This window comes from Anser cygnoides, chromosome 28, assembly GCF_040182565.1.
Source record: "Anser cygnoides isolate HZ-2024a breed goose chromosome 28, Taihu_goose_T2T_genome, whole genome shotgun sequence".
NCBI lineage: Eukaryota > Metazoa > Chordata > Aves > Anseriformes > Anatidae > Anser > Anser cygnoides.
The window spans coordinates 92497-112173 of NC_089900.1; the positions used below are offsets into that span (position 1 = coordinate 92497).

At 68.7% G+C, this 19677-nt stretch overlaps 1 protein-coding gene across 1 annotated transcript; it reads left to right on the plus strand.

Moving 5' to 3' along the window:
- Positions 1-3543: 3543 nt before the first annotated feature.
- On the plus strand, positions 3544-18930 carry LOC125181805 (eukaryotic translation initiation factor 3 subunit C-like). The gene is given in 22 exon segments (XM_066984348.1): positions 3544-3688; positions 4595-4696; positions 5361-5426; positions 5512-5701; positions 5927-6052; positions 6148-6202; positions 6287-6396; positions 7525-7649; positions 7732-7879; positions 8513-8616; positions 8706-8847; positions 9968-10093; positions 10987-11080; positions 12537-12563; positions 12566-12723; positions 14148-14372; positions 15253-15616; positions 16062-16221; positions 16351-16416; positions 16541-16628; positions 18167-18329; positions 18445-18930. Coding segments are annotated over 21 exon segments (2721 nt in total). The 5' UTR covers positions 3544-3688; positions 4595-4598; the 3' UTR covers positions 18531-18930.
- Positions 18931-19677: the final 747 nt, after the last annotated feature.

A 19677-nucleotide genomic window follows, 5' to 3' on the forward strand; every position in this document is an offset into this window, starting at 1 on the left:
GTGAGGGGGGCTCGGTGTGGGGCAGGGTGTGGGGCAGGGTGTGGGGCAGGGGCGTGGGGCACGGTGTGGGGCACGGTGTGGGGCACGATGTGGGGCAGGAGACGTGAGGGAGGGAGAAGGATGCGGTGTCTGGGGGGATTTGGGGCGGGATGTGGGGCGCGCTGTGGGGCAGGGGTGTGGGGGGCGCGCTATGGGGCAGGGGGTGTGGGGCAGGGGGTGTGGGGTGCGCTATGGGGCAGGGGGTGTGGGGCAGGGGGTCCTCACCGCCTCCTGCCCCCCCCCCAGAGGATCTTCAAGCACATGGCGCCGCTCGGCTTCGTCTACTTCGCGGAGTACTTCATCAACCAGGGCCTGGTGGGGCCGGGGGCGCTGTGGGGCTGGGGGCGCTGTGGGGCGCTGTGGGGCCGGGGGAGTGGGGTGGGGAGCTGTGGGTCTGGGGGAAGCAGCGTGGAGCCGAGGGGGGAGAAGTGGGGTGGGAGATGTGGGGCCGGGGCAGGGCGCTGTGGGGCCGGGGGGCTGCTGTGGGGCCGGGGAGGAGCTGTGGGGCCGGGGAGGGAGAAGTGTGGGGCTGGGAGAGGCGCTATGGGGCTGAAGGGGGGAGGTGTGGGGCTGGGAGGAAGCCGCTGCGGGGCGGTGTGGGGCTCTGCGGGGCGCTGCGGGGCTCTATGGGGTGCTGCGGGGCTCTATGGGGCGCTGTGGGGTGCGCTATGGGGCAGGCCACGCGCCGTGGGGCAGCCCCCTTTTCCCCCAGCTGGAGCTGCTCTACTTCCCCGAGTCCTCCCTGACCCACAGCGAGCAGTACCGCTGGTGAGCCCGGGGGGGTGTGGGGCGGGGGGTGTGGGGTGGGGATGTGGGGCGGGGATGTGTGGGGCGGGGATGTGTGGGGCAGGGCGATGTGGGGCGGGGATGTGTGGGGCAGGGGGATGTGGGGCAGGGATGTGTGGGGCAGGGATGTGTGGGGCAGGGGGATGTGGGGCAGGGATGTGTGGGGCAGGGGGATGTGGGGCAGGGATGTGTGGGGCAGGGATGTGTGGGGCAGGGCGATGTGGGGCGGGGATGTGTGGGGCAGGGGGATGTGGGGCAGGGGATGTGTGGGGCAGGGCGATGTGGGGCAGGGATGTGTGGGGCGGGGATGTGTGGGGCGGGGGGGTGGGGCGGGGATGTGTGGGGCAGGGGGGTGTGGGGCGGGGGGATGTGTGGGGCGGGGATGTGTGGGGCAGGGCAATGTGGGGCAGGGGGATGTGGGGCAGGGGGATGTGGGGCAGCCGTGGGTCGTGCCGCAGGTACCAGCTGCTGTACCAAGGCGCCGTCTTCGCCTCGCGCTCGTCGCTGCGCTGCTGCCGCTTCCGCCCCATCTGGGTGCTGGCCCTGCTGCAGGTGGGGACACGCCCCCGTAGGCCACGCCCCTGAAGGCCACGCCCCTCTCAGGCCACGCCCCCGTAGACCACGCCCCTCTCAGGCCACGCCCACGCCGACCACGCCCCGACGAGGCCACGCCCCTTGGCCGCGCCCGCAGCCCTGCCCCGTGGTTGCCGCCTGGCCTCCCGCCCCGTAGCCCCGCCCCTTGGCCACGCCCACCCTCCTGGCCCCGCCCACCCCTGGCCCCACCCACCCCTGACCACGCCCACAGCCCCGCCCCACAGCCCCACCCCATGTCCATAGCCCCGCCCCCTGGCCACGCCCACCCCTGACCACGCCCACACCCTGGCCACGCCCACAGCCCCGCCCCATGCCCATAGCCCTGCCCCCTGGCCACACCCACCTCCCTGGCCCCACCCACCCACTGACCACGCCCACCCACTGACCACGCCCACCCACTGACCACGCCCACCCACTGACCACGCCCACCCACTGACCATGCCCACCCCATGGCCACGCCCACAGCCCCACCCCACAGCCCCGCCCCGTGCCCATAGCCCCGCCCCCATGGCCACGCCCACCCCCTGACCACACCCATGGCCACGCCCACAGCCCCACCCCACGCCCACAGCCCCGCCCCACAGCCCCGCCCCATGCCCACAGCCCCGCCCCTGGCCCCCGCCCACCCCCTGGCCACGCCCACCCCCGGCCACGCCCACCCCTGACCCCGCCCCCCGTGGCCCCGCCCGCAGGGGCTGACGGCGGGGGTGCTGCTGGGGGGCCGTGGCCGCCCCGTTCCTGCCCGGCCTCGGCGCCGCCTTCGCCCTGGTGCTGCTGGAGGGGCTGCTGGGGGCACGGCCTACGGCAACGCCTTCCTCAACGTGCGCGCCGAGGTGGGCGCCGGGGGGGCTCCGTGGGGCCGGGGGGGCTCCGTGGGGCCGGGGGGGCTCCGTGGGGCCGGGGGGCTCCGTGGGGCCGGGGGGCTCCGTGGGGCCGGGGGGCTCCGTGGGGCCGGGGGGCTCCGTGGGGCCGGGGGGTGCTCCGTGGGGCAGCTGGGGGTGCTATGGGGTGGTTGGGGGTACTGGGGGGTGGCTGGGGGGTGGTTGGGGGGCGCCGTGGGGTGGTTGGGGGGAGCTGTGGGGCACTGGGGGGGTGTTGGGGGGCCCTGTGGGGTGTTATGGGGCGGCTTTGGGGGGCGTTATGGGGTTGTGGGGCACTGTGGGGTGGTTGGGGGATGCTATGGGGCTGGGGAGGGTCTCTGTGGGGCGTTACGGGGACTCTGTGGGGTGGCTGGGGGCCCTGTGGGGCGCTCTGGGTCCCTATGGGATCTCTGTGGGTCCCTACGGGGTCCCCACATGTCTCTTTGGGGTCCCTGTGGGATCTGTGGGGTCCCTGTGGGTCCCGTGGGTCTCTCTATGGGGCGCTGTGGGTCCCTATGGGGGGTTGGGGGTCCAATATGGGGGTCCCTATGGGGTCTCTGGGGGTCCCCACATGTCCCTATGGGTCCCTATGGGGTCCCTGTGGGTCTGTGGGCGTCCCTGTGGGTCCCATGGGTCCCGCTATGGGGCGCTGTGGGTCCCTGTGGGTCCCTATGGGGGGGTTGGGGGTCCCTATGGGGTCCCTGTGGGGTCCCTATGGGGTCCCCACGCCCCCCCCCCCCTCTCTCCCCCCCCAGTCCCCCCCGGGCCGAGCGCGAGTTCGCGGCGGCCGCGGGCTCCGTGTCCGACTCCGCCGGGATCGCGCTGGCGGCGGCGGCGGCGCTGGGCGCGCACCGGGCCTTCTGCCCCGCCCCCTGACCGCGCCCCGGGTGGCCACGCCCCTGACCGCGCCCACCGGGTGGCCCCGCCCCCTGACCACGCCCCGGCTGGCCACGCCCCCTGACCACGCCCCCGGGTGGCCACGCCCCCTGGCCACGCCCACCGGGTGGCCACGCCCCCTGACCACGCCCACCGGGACGGCCACGCCCCCGGCCACGCCCCCCGGGATGGCCACGCCCCCAATAAACCTCCCCGCCCCTCCCCCCGGCTGCTCTCGTCTGTGGGCGGGGCTTGGGGAGGGGGCGGGGCTTGGGGGAGGGGGCGGAGATTGGGGGAGGGGGCGGGGCTTGAGGGAGGTGGGCGGGGCTTGAGGGAGGTGGGCGGGGGCTTGGGGAGGGGCGGGGCTTGGAGAAGGGGGCGGGACTTGGAGGAGGGGGCGGGGCCCGCCGCGGACTCGGTTTCCCGGCGTGCCATGGGGGCGCGGGGGGGCGGTGACGTCACTTCCGTCGCGCGGGAGCGGGGCGGGGGCCCGGCCTTTCCGTGCTGCGCAGCGCCGGGAGCGGAGCGGCCGCGTGAGCGGGGGGGGGGGGGGGGGCTGTGGGGCCGGAGATGTGGGGCGGGGGGGTGTGGGGCAGGGGGATCTGTGGGGCGGGGGGAGCTGTGGGGCAGGGGGGTGTGGGGCTGGGATCTGTGGGGCCGGACATCGGAGGCCTGTGGGGCGGGGATCTGTGGGGTAGGCCCCACGGGGCAGGGGGGTGTGGGGCCGGGGACGGTGTGGGGCCGGGAGATCCGTGGGGCCAGAGATCGGGGGCCTGTGGGGCTGGATCTGTGGGGCAGGGCCCCGTGGAGCGGGGAGACCGGGGCCCGGGGGCTCCGTGGGGCGGGGATCGCTGGGGGAGGCGCTATGGGGCGGCCTGGGCCCTATAGGGCCAGGATCTGTGGGGCTGGGGATCTGTGGGGGGGGATCTATGGGGCGGGCTGGGCGCTATAGGGCCAGGATCTATAGGGGCAGGATCTATGGCGTGGGGATCTATGGGGCGGGGCACTATGGGGCGGGGATCTGTGGGGCTGGGGATCTGAGGGGCCAGGCACTATGGGGCGGGGATCTATGGGGCGGGGATCTATGGGGCGGGGATCTATGGGGCGGGGATCTATGGGGCGGGGATCTATGGGGCGGGGATCTATGGGGCACGGATCTATGGGGCACGGATCTATGGGGCAGGCTGGGCGCTATAGGGCCAGGATCTGTAGGGCCAGGATTTATGGAGCAGGGATCTATGGGGCTGGGCGCTATGGGGTGGGGCCGGGTGCTATAGGGCCAGGATCTATAGGGCCAGGATTTATGGGGCTGGGCGCTATGGGGCGGGGATCTATGGGGCGGGCACTATGGGGTGGGTTGGATGCTATGGGGCCGGGCGCTATGGGGCAGGGATCTATGGGGCGGGCGCTATGGGGCGCCCCACTGACGCCCCCCCCAGCAGGATGTCGCGCTTCTTCACCACCGGCTCCGACAGCGAGTCCGAGTCGTCCGTGTCGGGGGACGAGCTGGTGGCCAAGCCGGCGGGCGGCAACTACAGCAAGTGAGGGGGGGCTGGGGGCCGGGGGGGGTCTGGGGGGGCCGGGGGGGGGTCTGTGGGGCCGGGGGGGGGGCCGGGGGGGGGTCTGGGATCTGTGGGGCCGGGGGGGGGGATCTGCGGGGCCGGGGGGGGGTCTGGGGGGCCGGGGGGGAGTCTGGGGGGCCGGGGGGGGGTCTGGGGGGCCGGGGGGGCGGGATCTGTGGGGCTGGGGGGCGGTCTGTGGGGCCGGGGGGGGGATCTGTGGGGCCGGGGGGGGGATCTGTGGGGCCGGGGGGGGGATCTGTGGGGCCGGGGGGGGGGATCTGTGGGGCCGGGGGGGGGATCTGTGGGGCCGGGGGGGGGATCTGTGGGGCCGGGGGGGGGATCTGTGGGGTTGGGGGGGGGGTCTATAGGGCTGGGGGTGGAATCTGTGGGGCTGGGGGTGGAATCTGTGGGGCTGGGGGTGGAATCTGTGGGGCTGGGGGGATCTATGGGGCTGGGGGGATCTATGGGGCTGGGGGGGATCTATGGGGCTGGGGGGATCTATGGGGCTGGGGGGTGGGGATGTGTGGGGCTGGGTGGGGAATTTGTGGGGCTGGGGGGGATCTGTGGGGCTGGGGGAGACTCTGTGGGTGCGGGGGGGGATCTGTGGGGCAGCCCCACACCTTCCCCCCCCCCCCGTCCCCAGGCCCATCCTGCTGAGCGAGGATGAGGAGGACACCAAGCGCGTGGTGCGCAGCGCCAAGGACAAGCGGTGAGCCGCGGGGCCGGCCGTGGGGCGCGCTATGGGGCGCGCTATGGGGCACGCTGTGGGGCTGACCCCCGGCGCCGCCCCGCAGCTTCGAGGAGCTCGCCAACCTGATCAAGACGATCCGCAACGCCATGAAGATCCGCGACGTCACCAAGTGCCTGGAGGAGTTCGAGCTGCTGGGCCGCGCCTTCGCCAAGGCGCGCGGCATCGTGGACAAGGAGGGCGTCCCCCGCTTCTACGTCCGCATCCTCGCCGACCTCGAGGACTACCTCAACGAGGTCCCGGGGGGGTTTTGGGGGTCCCGGGGGGGGGTTTTGGGGGTCCCGGGGGGGGTTTTGGGGTCCCCGGGGGGGTTTGGGGGGTCCCTGGGGGGGTATTTGGGGGTCCCTGGGGGGTTTTGGGGGTCCCGGGGGGGGTTTTGGGGTCCCCGGGGGGGTTTTGGGGTCCCCGGGGGGGTTTGGGGCCCCCCGGACGGGTGCTGAGCCCGCGGCGCCGCCCCGCAGCTGTGGGAGGACAAGGAGGGGAAGAAGAAGATGAACAAGAACAACGCCAAGGCGCTGAGCACCCTGCGCCAGAAGATCCGCAAGTACAACCGCGACTACGAGGCGCTGATCGCCAGCTACAAGCAGGTGTGGGGGCGGGATGTGGGGCGGGGTGTGGGGCGGGGGTGTGGGGCGGGGTGTGGGGTGCTGTGGGGCGCTCACCCCGCTGCTGGTCCCTGCAGAACCCGGAGCAGTCGGCGGACGAGGACGAGGAGAAGAAGAGCCGCGACTCGGAGGGTGCGTGGGGCGCGCCGTGGGGCAGGGGCGCGCCATGGGGCAGGCCGTGGGGCAGGCCGTGGGGCTGACCGTGCCCCCCTCCAGGCTCCAGCTCGTCGGAGGAGGACGAGGACGAGGACGGGCTGAGCGCCGCCGCCTTCCTCAAGAAGAAGGAGGCCGGGGAGGCGCGGGGCCGCTTCCTGAAGAAGATGGAGGTGGGGGGGGGTTTGGGGGTCTGGGGGGGCTTGGAGGGGTCTGGGGGGGGGTCTCAGGGAGCTTGGGGGGCTCTGGGGGAGTTCTGGGGGGGGTTCGGGGGGATTTTGGGGGGGGTCTGGGGGGCAGGTTCAGGGGTCTCGGGGGCCTTCAGGGGGTCTCGGGGGGCTTGGGGGGCTCTGGGGGGGGTTCAGGGGGATTTTGGGGGCGTCTCAGGGGGCTTCGGGGGGTCTCGGGGGGCTTGGGGGGGGGTCTGGGGGGGGTTCGGGGGGATTTTGGGGGGTCTCGGGGGGCTTCGGGGGGTCTCGGGGGGGCTTGGGGGGGGTCTGGGGGGGTATTTGGGGGGCTTGGGGGGGGTCTCAGGGGGCTTGGAGGGGACTGGGGGGGGATTCGGGGAGATTTTGGGGGGGGTCTCGGGGGGCTTGGGGGGGTCTTGGGGGGCTTGGAGGGGTCTGGGAGGGGATTCGGGGGGGTTGGGGGGCTCTGGGGGGGATTCGGGGGGTCTGGGGGGGGTTCGGGGGGTCTGGGGGGGGGCTCGGGGGGACTGAGGGGTTCTGGGGAGGTTTGGGGGGGGATTGGGGGGGGTTGGTGGTCTATGGGGGTAATTGGGGGGGTTTGGGGGGGATTTGGGGCATATAGGGGGCGTTTGGGGTTTTATGCGGGTCACTTGAGAGGTTTAGGGGGGGTTTGGGGGAGTTTGGGGGGGGCTTAGAGGATTTGGGGGGACTTTAAGGAGGATTTTGGGTTTTACGGGGGGAGTTTGAGAGACTTACGGGGGGTTGGGGGGATTTGGGCTTTTGTGGGAGCAATTTGGGGGCTTGGAGGAGATTCGGGGGGGGTTGGGTTTACGCGGGGGTCACCCGAAGGGTTTGGGGGGGTTACGGGGGGGCCGGGGAGCGTTTTGGGGGGATTTGGGTTTTTACAGAGGTAGCTCGGGGGGTTTGGGGGGAAGATTGGGGGGGGTTGGGGATAATTGTGGGGGATTTGGGGCGGGTTTAGGTGGGGTTCGGGGTTTTGGGGGGGGATTTGGGCAGTTCGGGGGGATTTGGGGGGATTTAGAGGGGATTTGGGGTTTTACGGGCGTAATTTGGGGGGATTTGGGGCCGATTCGGGGTCGGTGCCGTCCCCAGGAGGACGAGGACTCGGAGGACTCGGAGGACGACGAGGATTGGGGCTCCTCGGACTCGGACACGGACTCGGAGTCGGACGAGGACGAGGGCAAGTACACGTCGCTGGCCTCCAAGTTCCTCAAGAAGTGAGCAAATCCCCCCGAAACGCCCCAAAACCGCCCCCCGGAGAGGGGCAGGGGGTGACGGCGCCGCCCCCCCCCCCCCCAGGGACGAGGACAAGCGCGGGGGCGAGAAGAAGCGCGAGGAGAAGGCGAAGAAGAAGCACGACCGCAAGGCGCGGCGCTACGAGGACGAGGAGGACGACAACGAGGGCGGGCGAGTGGGAGAAGGTCAAGGGCGGCGTGCCCTGGTCAAGGTGTGGGGCGGGATGTGGGGCGGGGCGTGGGGCAGGGTCCTCGAGTAGGGCAACGGGGTAGGGCTGGGGCTATGGAGTGGGGCTGTGGGGTGGGGTTATGGGGCAGGGATGTGGGCAGGGCTGTGGGGTGAGGTTATGGGGCAGAGCTATGGGGCAGGGCTGTGGGGCAGGCCTGTGGGATGAGGTTATGGGGCAGGGCTATGGGGTGGGGATGTGGGGCAGGGCTATGGGGCAGGGCTGTGGGGCAGGGCTATGGGGTGAGGTTATGGGACAGGGCTATGGGGCGAGGCTATGGGGCAGGGCCGTGGGGTGAGGTTATGGGGCAGCGCTATGGGGCGAGGCTATGGGGCAGGGCCGTGGGGCAGGGTTATGGGGCAGGGCTGTGGGGTGAGGTTACGGGGTGAGGTTATGGGGCAGGGCTATGAGGAAGCGCAATGGGGCTGTGGGCAAGGTTATGGGGCAGGGCCGTGGGGCTGCGCGACGAGGCAGTGCTATGGGGCAGGATTACGGGGCAGTGCCTTGAAGTAGGGCAATGGGGCAGCGCCGTGGGGCGGGGCGCTATGGGGCAGGGCGCTATGGGGCAGGGCGCTATGGGGCAGCCCCACACCCCGCCCCACGCGCGCCCCCCCCCAGGAGAAGCCCAAGATGTTCGCCAAGGGCACGGAGATCACGCACGCCGTGGTGGTGAAGAAGCTCAACGAGATCCTGCAGGCGCGCGGCAAGAAGGGGACGGACCGGTGAGGCCGTGGGGCGGCTGTGGGGCGGGATGTGGGGCCGGCTATGGGGCAGGCTATGGGGCCGGCCGTGGGGCTGACCCCCGGCGCAGGGCGGCGCAGATCGAGCTGCTGCAGCTGCTGGTGGGCATCGCCAACGAGAACAACCTGGGGGTGGCGCTGGAGGTGAAGATCAAGTTCAACATCATCGCCTCGCTCTACGACTACAACCCCAACCTGGCCACCTACATGAAGGTGGGGCGCCGTGGGGCAGGTTATGGGGCACTGGGGTGCCGTGGGGTGGGGTTATGGGGCACCAGGGCGCTGTGGGGCAGGTTATGGGGCACTGGGGTGCTGTGGGGCAGATTATGGGCACCGGGGCTCTGTGGGGCGGGTTATGGGGCGCTGTGGGGTGGGTTATGGGGTACTGTGGGGTGTTACGGGGCACTGTAGGATAGATTGTGGGGGGTTATGGGGCGCTATGGGGCACTGGGGTGCTGTGGGGTGGGCTGTGGGGCTCTGTGGGGCAGATTATGGGGCACCGGGGCTCTGTGGGGCGGGTTATGGGGCGCTGTGGGGCAGGTTATGGGGCACTGGGGCCCTGTGGGGCAGGTTATGGGGCACTGGGGCTCTGTGGGGCGGGTTATGGGGCACTGTGGGATGTTACGGGGCACTGTGGGATAGATTGGGGGGGGTTATGGGGCGCTATGGGGCACTGGGGTGCTGTGGGGTGGGCTGTGGGGCTCTGTGGGGCAGATTATGGGGCACCGGGGCGCTGTGGGGCAGGTTATGGGGCACTGGGGCCCTGTGGGGCAGGTTATGGGGCACTGGGGCTCTGTGGGGCGGGTTATGGGGCACTGTGGGATGTTACGGGGCACTGTGGGATAGATTGGGGGGGGTTATGGGGCGCTATGGGGCACTGGGGTGCTGTGGGGCGGGCTGTGGGGCGCTATGAGGGGGGTTATGGGGCGCTATGGGGCTCTGTGGGGCAGGTTATGGGGCACTGGGGCGCTGTGGGATAGATTGTGAGGGGTTATGGGGCGCTATGAGGGGGGTTATGGGCGGTTATGGGGTGGTATGGGGCAGGTTATGGGGCTCTATGGGGCACTGTGGGGCCAGCTATGGGGCATGTTATGGGGCAGGCTATGGGGCGCCGTGGGGCAGGCCGTGGGGCAGGCTATGGGGCACTATGGGGAGCTATGGGGCGCTGTGGGGCAGGCTGTGGGGCGCTGTGGGGCACTATGGGGAGCTATGGGGCAGGCTGTGGGGCTCTGTGGGGTGCTATGGGGCAGGCTATGGGGCACTATGGGGCGCTGTGGGGCGCCGTGGGGCAGGCCGTGGGGGCAGGCCGTGGGTGCTGACGCCCCCCCCCCAGCCCGAGATGTGGCAGAAGTGCCTGGCGTGCATCGAGGAGCTGCTGGACGTGCTCTTCGCCAACCCCCAGATCTTCATCGGGGAGAACATCGTCGAGGAGTCCGAGAACCTCGCCAACCCCGAGCAGGTGCGGGGGCGCCGGGGGGGCCTCGTGGGGGGCCGGGGGGGCCTTTGGGGGCCTTTTGGGGGCCCTTGGGTCCTTCAGGGGGGCTTTGGGGGAGTTTGGGGTCGTTTGGGGTGTTTTGGGGGGGGTTTTGGGGGGTGTTGGCAGGGTTTTGGGGTCCCTTTGGAGGGAATTTGGAGGCTTCTGGGGGGCTTCGGGGTCCTTTGGGGGGGGTTTGGGGTCATTTAGGGTCTTTTTGGGGGTCTTTGGGGTCCTCTGGGGTCTGTTTGGGGTCTCTTTGGGGGGCTTTGGGGTTCTTCGGGGGGCTTTCTGGGGGCTTGGGGGGAGTTTGGGGTCATTTGGGGGCCTTTTGGGGGGCCGGGGGGTCCTTCGGGGGGGCTTTGGGGGAGTTCGGGGTCTTTTTAGGGGGCTTTGGGGGCTTTTGGGGGGGGTTGGGGTCATTTTGGGGTGGTTTCTGGGGGGCTTCGGGGCTTTTTGGGGACCTTTGGGGTCTTTTGGGTGTCACCTGGGGGGCTTTGGGGTCGCTTGGGAGGCTTTGGGGGCGATTTGGGGTCCTTTGGGGGGGGCTTTGGGGTCCTTTTGGGGGCCTTTGGGGGGGCTTTGGAGGGAGTTTGGGGTCATTTGGGGTCTCTGTGGGGGGCTTTGGGGTCTTTTTGGGGGCGTGGGGAGGGTTTTTGGGGGATTTGGGGTCACTTGGAGGATTTGGGGGGGAGTTTGGGGTCTTTTGGGGTCTTCCGGGGGGGCTTTAGATGGAGTTTGGGGTCTTTGGGGTCTCTTGCGGGGGTTTTGGGGGCTTTTAGGAGGCTTTGGGGTCACCTCGGGGGGGTTTCTGGGGGGTTTTGGGGTGATTTCGGGGTGTTTTGGGGGTGCTGACGCCGCCCCCCCCCCCCCCCCAGCCGTACCGGGTGCGCGGCTGCATCCTGACGCTGGTGGAGCGCATGGACGAGGAGTTCACCAAGATCATGCAGAACACCGACCCCCACTCCCAGGGTGCGCCGCTGGGGCGAAAAGCGCGGGGATCGGGCAAATCGGGGGCGGGGGGAGAAACGGGGGGGGACGGGGGGGGAAATGGGGGGGAAACGGGGAAAAAAGGGGGGGGAAACGGGGAAAAAGTGCAGCAAAAAGGGGGTGGGGGGGGGAATGGGGGGAAATGGGGGAAAATTGGGGGAAATTGGGGGAAATTGGGGGAAATGGGGGGGGAAGGAGGGAAGGGGGGGAGGAAATGGGGGCAAAAGGGGGGAAAATTGGGGGAAAATAGGGGGAAATTGGGAGAAATGGGAAAGGGGGGGGAAGGAGGGAAAGGGGGGGAATTGGGGGGAAAAATAGGGAAAATGGGATAAAATGGGGAGGGAGTGGAAGGAAACGGGGAGAGATAGGGGAAAATAGGGAAAGAGTGGGGTGAAATGGGAGAATGGGGGCAAATGGAAGGGAGCGGGGGGAGAAAATGGGGGAAATGGGAGGAAAATGGGGGAAAATAGAGGAGAATGGGGCAAAAAGGAAGGAAATAGGGGAAAATAGAGGGAAAATGGGGGGTGTGCGGGGAAATAGAGGGAAATGGGGGGAAGATGGGGGAAGAATGGGGAGAAAGGGGGGGAAATGAGGGAATGGGGGAAAATTGGGGAGAAATGGGGAAAATGGAGGAAATGGGGGACAACGGGGGGGAAATGTGGGGAGAAATGGGGGAAAATGGGGGGGAGATGGGGGAAAATGGAAGGGAATGGGGGAAATTGGGGGGGAAATGGGGAGGAAATGGGGGAAAATAGGGGAAGAATGGGGGAAAATGGGGGAAATGTGGGGAGGAATGGGTGGAAATGGGGGAAAATAGAGGAGAATGGGGGAAATGGGGGGATATGGGGGGATATGGGGAGAGATGGGGGAAAAATGGGGGGAATGGGGGAAAATGGAAGGGAATGGGGGAAATGGGGGGGAAATGGGTGGAAATTGGGAGGAAATGGGGGAAAATGGGAGGAAACCAGGGGGGAATGGGGGAAAATGGAAGGGAATGGGAGAAATGGGGGGAGAAATGGGTGGAAATGGGGGAAAACCGGGGGGGAAATGGGGAGGAAATGGGGGGATATGGGGAGAGATGGGGGAAAACCGAGGGGGAATGGGGGAAAATGGGGGGGAAATGGAGAGGAAATGGGGGAAAGTGGGGGGATATGGGAGAGATGGAGGGGAAAATGGGGGGGAATGGGGGAAAATGGGGGAAATGTGGGGAGAAATGGGGGAAATGGGGGAAAATAGAGGAGAATGGGGGAAATTGGGGGGGAAATGGGGAGGAAATGGGGGGATATGGGGAGAGATGGGGGAAAAATGGGGGGAATGGGGGAAAATGGAAGGGAATGGGAGAAATGGGGAGGAAATGGGGGGGAAACGGGGGAAGCCGGAGGGAAACGGGGACAAACGGTGGAAAACGGGGGCCGACGGGGCCGTGGTGTGCGCGCAGAGTACGTGGAGCACCTGAAGGACGAGGGCCGGTGTGCGCCATCGTGGCGCGGCTGCAGCGGTACCTGGCGGCGCGCGGCTCCCCCGAGGAGCTGTGCCGCGTCTTCCTGCGCCGCGTGCTGCACACCTACTACAAGTTCGACTACAAGGCCCAGCAGCGCCGCCGCGCGCCCCCCGGCGCCTCCAAGGTGGGACGGGGGGGGTCGGGGGGGGGTTGGGGGGGTTGGGGGGCGTTACGGGGGGTTGGGGAGTTTCGGGGGGTTTCAGGGGGGTTTGGGGGGATTACGGGGGATTTTGGGGCCATTCGGGGGGATTACAGGGGAGTTTGGGGGCATTACAGGGGGATTACGGGGGAGTTTGGGGGCGTTTGAGGGGATTGCGGGGGGTTTTGGGGCCATTTGGGGCGCTATGGGGGGATTTGGGGGGATTTGGGGGGAATTCAGGGGGATTACGGGAGGCTTCGGGGCGATCTGGGGGGATTGCAGGGGGGTTTGGGGGGATTGCGGGGGGTTTCAGGGCAGTTTGGGGGGATTTTAGGCAATTTCGGGGGGTTCGGGGGGGTTTCGGGGGCATTGAGGTGGATTACGGGGTGTGGGGGGCAATATGGGTGGGTTTCAGGGGGATTTGGGGGATTTCAGGCGATTTCAGAGGGTTTCGGGTCACCTGGGGGGCTTTGGGGGGGATTTGGGGGAATTGGGGCTTCTGCCTCCCTTTGGGGCCATTTCTCTCATTTTGGGGGCCCTTTGGCTCCCTTTGGGTCGATTTTCCCTGCTTCAGGGCCCCTTTGTCTCCCTTTGGGGCCATTTCTCTCCCCTTTGGGGCCATTGTGGCTCCTGTTGGGGCCCCTTTGGCTCACTTGGGGTCGATTTTCCCCCCTTTGGCTCCCTTTGGGGCCATTTCTCTCCTCTTTGGGGTCATTGTGGCTCCCTTTGGGGCCCCTCTGTCTCACTTTGGGGCCGTTTCTCTCCTTTTTGGGGCCGTTTCTCTCCTTTTTGGGGCCCCTTTGGCTCCCTTTGGGGCCCCTTTGTCTCACTTTGGGGCCATTTCTCTCCTTTTTGGGGCCCCTCTGTCTCACTTTGGGGCCGTTTCTCTCCTTTTTGGGGCCGTTTCTCTCCTTTTTGGGGCCGTTTCTCTCCTTTTTGGGGCCGTTTCTCTCCTTTTTGGGGCCCTTTCTCTCCTTTTTGGGGCCCTTTCTCTCCTTTTTGGGGCCGTTTCTCTCCTTTTTGGGGCCGTTTCTCTCCTTTTTGGGGCCCTTTCTCTCCTTTTTGGGGCCCTTTGGCTCCTTTTTGGGGCCCCTTTGGCTCCTTTTTGGGGCCCTTTGGCTCCTTTTTGGGGCCCCTTTGGCTCCTTTTGGGTCGATTTTCCCCCCTTCGGGGCCCCTCTGTCTCACTTTGGGGCCGTTTCTCTCCTTTTTGGGGCCCCTCTGTCTCACTTTGGGGCCGTTTCTCTCCTTTTTGGGGCCCCCTCTGTCTCACTTTGGGGCCGTTTTTTTTTTCTCTCTCTCCTTTTTGGGGCCCCTCTGTCTCACTTTGGGGCCGTTTCTCTCCGTTTTCGTCCCCCCTCGTCCCCCCCGGGGCCGGCTGCCGTCCCCGCCGTGCCGTCGCGGGGCCAGTCGGAGGCGGACGCGGCGGAGAACGAGGGCGAGGACTCGGCGGCGCTGATGGAGCGCCTCTGCAAGTTCATCTACGCCAAGGACCGCACCGACCGCATCCGCACCTGCGCCATCCTCTGCCACATCTACCACCACGCGCTGCACTCGCGCTGGTTCCAGGCGCGCGACCTCATGCTCATGTCCCACCTGCAGGACAACATCCACCACGCCGACCCCCCCGTGCAGGTGGGCGCCCCGCAGCGGGCCCCGAGGGGCCCCCGGGCTGCCCGCGGTCCTGCGGGATCTGGTTTGGGACCCCCGGTCCTGTGGGATCTGGTTTGGGGCCCCCAGTCCTATGGGATCTGGTTTGGGGCCCCCGGTCCTATGGGATCTGGTTTGGGGCCCCCCAGTCCTACGGGATCTGGTTTGGGGCCCCCGGTCCTATGGGATCTGGTTTGGGGCCCCCCGGTCCTATGGGATCTGGTTTGGGGCCCCCCGGTCCTATGGGATCTGGTTTGGGGCCCCCCAGTCCTACGGGATCTGGTTTGGGACCCCTGGTCCTGTGGGATCTGGTTTGGGGCCCCCGGTCCTGTGGGATCTGGTTTGGGACCCCCGGTCCTGTGGGATCTGGTTTGGGGCCCCCGGTCCTGTGGATCTGGTTTGGGACCCCCCAGCCCCGTAGGATCTAATTTGGGACCTCCCGGTCCTATAGGGTCTAACTCAGGACCCCCAGACCCATGGGATTGGATCTGGGGTCCCCCAAAACCCCCTGTGGGATTTGGGGCCACTTCAGTGCCATTTGTGGGGATTTTGGGGCCATTTGGTGCCAATTTGATGTGATTTGGGGCCATTTGGGGGGATTTTGGTGCCATTTGGAGCCAATTTGATGTCATTTGGGGGGATTTCGGTGCCATTTGGGGCCAATTTGGGGCCATTCGGGGGGATTTTGGTGCCATTCGGGGCCGATCCGACGCCGTTTAGCCCGGGTTTGGCGCCTTCTGGGTGCTCTCGGTGCCAATCCGGCGCCGTCTGGGGCCGCCCGCCGTCCCTTTGGCCCACCGGCGGCCCCTCGGGCCCCCGTTGGGCACCGATCCCGAGCCCCTCGCCCCCCGCCTTCCCCCCGCAGATCCTGTACAACCGCACCATGGTGCAGCTGGGCATCTGCGCCTTCCGCGAGGGGATGATCAAGGACGCGCACAACGCGCTGCTGGACATCCAGTCGAGCGGGCGCGCCAAGGAGCTGCTGGGCCAGGGGCTGCTGATGCGCAGCCTGCAGGAGCGCAACCCCGAGCAGGAGAAGATCGAGAAGCGGCGCCAGGTGCCCTTCCACATGCACATCAACCTCGAGCTGCTCGAGTGCGTCTACCTGGTGGCCGCCATGCTGCTCGAGATCCCCTACATGGCCGCCCACGAGTTCGACGCCCGGCGCCGCATGATCAGCAAGCAGTTCCACCACCAGCTGCGCGTCGGCGAGCGCCAGCCCCTGCTGGGTAAGGGAGGGAGGTGTGAGGGATGGCTGCCCCACGGCTGCCCCACGGCTGCCCCACGGCTGCCCCACAGCTGCCCCACGGCTGCCCCACAGCTGCCCCACAGCTGCCCCACAGCTGCCCCATAGCTGCCCCATAACCGCCCTGTAGTGCCTGCCCCATAGCTCCTGCCGTGTTCTGGCCCCATAGCCTGTGCCCCATAGCTCCTAGCCCTATGGCTCCTGCCCCATCCCGCCCCATAGCTCCTGTCCCCGTAGCCCCTGCCCCATCTCACCCCATAGATCCCACCCCACAGCTCCTGCCCCATAGATCCTCGCCCCATAGCTCCTGCCCCATCTCACCCCATAGATCCCACCCCATAGCTCCTGCCCCATCCTGCCCCATAGATCCTGCCCCATCGCCCCTGCCCCACACCGCCCCATAGCCCCTGCCCCCCCTCTCCCCCCAGGCCCCCCCGAGTCGATGCGGGAGCACGTGGTGGCGGCCTCGAAGGCGATGAAGATGGGCGACTGGCGCACGTGCCACCGCTTCATCGTCAACGAGAAGATGAATGGCAAGGTCTGGGACCTCTTCCCCGAGGCCGACAAGGTGCGCGCCATGCTGGTCAGGTGCGTGCCCCGCGGGCCCCAAACGGCCTCGTTTCGCCCCGTTCCGGGCTCCTTGCTTATCCCGGGGGGGGTCGAGGGGCGCGGGGCGGCCCCAAACCGCTGGGGTTTCGCCCCGTTTTGGCGCTGCAGGAAGATCCAGGAGGAGTCGCTGCGCACCTACCTCTTCACCTACAGCAGCGTCTACGACTCCATCAGGTGGGGCGGGGTGACGGCGCGGTGACGTCATCGGGGGCGCGGTGACGTCATCGGGGGCGCGGTGACGTCATGGGGGCGCGGTGACGTCATCGCGGTGACGCCGCGGCGCCCTCCCGGCCCGCAGCATGGAGATCCTGGCCGACATGTTCCAGCTGGACCTGCCCACGGTGCACAGCATCATCAGCAAGATGATCATCAACGAGGAGCTCATGGTGGGGGCGGCGGGGGGCCATGGGGGGCGGCTGTGGGGCAGCTGTGGGGCGATGGGGGGCAGCTATGGGGTGATGGGGGGCGGCTATGGGGCGAAGGGGGGCAGCTGTGGGGTGATGGGGGGCAGCTGTGGGGTGATGGGGGGCAGCTGTGGGGCGATGGGGAGCAGCTATGGGGTGATGGGGGGCAGCTGTGGGGCGATGGGGAGCAGCTATGGGGCAGTATGGGGTGATGGGGGGTGGCTATGGGGTGATGGGGGGCAGCTGGGGGTCAATGGGGGGCAGCTGTGGTGTGATGGGGGCAGCTATGGGGCAATATGGGGTGACTGGAGCACTGGGGGGCAGTTGTGGGGTGCTATGGGGCAGCTGTGGGGTGATGGGGGGCAGCTGGGGGGTGATGGGGGGCAGCTGTGGGGTGATGGGGGCAGCTATGGGGCAATATGGGGTGACTGGAGCACTGGGGGACAGTTGTGGGGTGCTATGGGGCAGCTATGGGGTGATGGGGGGTGGCTATGGGACAGCTATGGGGTGATACTGGGCAGCTATGGGGCAGCTGTGGGGCGATGGGGGGCAGCTGTGGGGCGATGGGGGGCAGCTGTGGGGCAATATGGGGTGATATGGGGCAGCTATGGGGTGATACGGGGCAGCTGTGGGGCAGGGTGGGGTGATGGGGGGCAGCTGTGGGGCAATGGGGGCCAGCTATGGGGCAGCTATGGGGTGATGTGGGGCGGCTGTGGGGTGATGGGGGCAGGTATGGGGTGATACGGGGCAGCTATGGGGCAGTGTGGGGTGATGGGGGGCAGCTGGGGGGTGATGGGGGGCAGCTATGGGGCAATATGGGGTGACTGGAGCACTGGGGGGCAGTTGTGGGGTGCTATGGGGCAGCTGTGGGGTGATGGGGGGCAGCTGGGGGGCGGTGTGGGGTGATGGGGGGCAGCTGTGGGGCGATATGGGGCAGCTATGGGGTGATGGGGGGCAGCTGGGGGGTGATACGGGGCAGCTATGGGGTGATGGGGGGCAGCTGTGGGGCAGTGTGGGGCGACTATGGAGCACTGGGGGGCAGTTGTGGGGTGCTGTGGGGTGCTCTGGGGCTGATGTGGGGCGATGTGGGGCAGCTATGGGGCAGTGGGGGGTGATACGGGGCAGGTGGGGGGCGATGTGGGGCTGATGTGGGGCGATATAGGGCAGCTGTGGGGTGCCGTGGGGTGGATGTGGGGCGCTGTGGGGCACCAGGGGGCGGCTGTGGGGCGGCACGGAGCACCTGCAGGGCGACGCGCGGTGGCGCATGGCAGCGCAGCCTGGGCACGGGGCGCCGTGGGGCAATGTGGGGCGCTGTGGGGCGCCGTGGGGCGCAGTGGGGTGCTGTGGGGCGGCCGTGGGGCAGCCATGGGGCACTGTGGGGCGCCGTGGGGCGCAGTGGGGCAATGTGGGGCAATGTGGGGCGCCGTGGGGCGCCGTGGGGCGCAGTGGGGCAGCAGTGGGGCAGCCGTGGGGCACTGTGGGGCGCAGTGGGGCGCAGCGGGGCAGTGCGGGTCCCGCAGGCGTCCCTGGACCAGCCGACGCAGACGGTGATGATGCACCGCACGGAGCCCACGGCGCAGCAGAACCTGGCGCTGCAGCTGGCCGAGAAGCTGGGCGGGCTGGTGGAGAACAACGAGCGCGTCTTCGACCACAAGCAGGGCTCCTACGGCGGCTACTTCCGCGGTGAGCCCTGCCCCATAGCGCCCCACGGCCTGCCCCACGGCCTGCCCCACGGCCTGCCCCACGGCCTGCCCCACGGCCTGCCCCACGGCGCCGCTCACCCCCTCTCCCCCCCCAGACCAGAAGGACGGCTACCGCAAGGGCGACGGCGGCTACCTGCGGCGCGGCGGCTACCGGCAGCAGGAGCGCGGCTCCAACTACTGAGCCCTGCCCCACGGCGCGACCCACGGATCCTGCCCCACGGCGCGACCCACGGAGCCAGCCCCACGGAGCCTGCCCCACAGATCCTGCCCCATGGAGCCAGCCCCACGGAGCCGGCCCCACGGATCCTGCCCCACAGATCCTGCCCCATGGAGCCAGCCCCACGGAGCCGGCCCCACAGATCCTGCCCCACAGCACGACCCATGGAGCCAGCCCCACGGATCCTGCCCCATGGAGCCTGCCCCACAGATCCTGCCCCACGGCGCGACCCACGGAGCCGGCCCCACGGATCCTGCCCCACAGCATGACCCATGGAGCCAGACCCATGGAGCCAGCCCCACGGATCCTGCCCCACGGCTCCTGCCCCACAGCATCCCCCAATAAAGCACCCGTGGGAAGCAGGGGCCTGGGTGCTGTGTGCTTGGAGGGGGGTTGTGGGGCAGGGGGGGCTCTGCCCCATAGCGGGGGGGTTGTGGGGCAGGGGGCTCTGCCCCATAGCGGGGGGGTGGGGGGGTGGGGGGCTCTGCCCCACATTGGGGTTGCTGTGGGGTGTGGGACACGTGGGGGGAACTCTGCCCCACGGAGCAGGGTCAGTGGGGCACGGAGGGCTCCTGCCCCACACTTTGCCTTGCTGTGGGGCGCAGGCCCTGCGCTGTGGGGGTTCCTGCCCCACACCTCCAGGCTCGCTATGGGGCACAGACCCTGCCCCACGGAACAGGGTCGGGGGGGCACGGGGGTCCCCTGCCCCACGTGTGGGCTCGCTATGGGGCGCAGAGGGTTCCCGCCCCACACATTTGCTTGCTATGGGGCACAGACTCTGCACTATGGGGTCCCCCACCCCACACATTGTCTCACTGTGGGGCCCCCTGCCCCACACATTGCCCTGCTATGGGGCACAGAGGGTTCCTGCCCCACACATTTGCTTGCTATGGGGCGCAGAGGTCCCCTGCCCACACATTGCCCCGCTATGGGGCACAGACTCTGCACTATGGGGTCTCCTGCCCCACAGCATGGGATCAGTGGGGCACAGGGGTCCCCTGCCCCACACATTGTCCCACTGTGGGGTCCCCCGCCCCACACACATTGCCCCGCTATGGGGCACAGGGCCCCCTGCCCCACACATTGCCCTGCTATGGGGCACAGGGGCCCC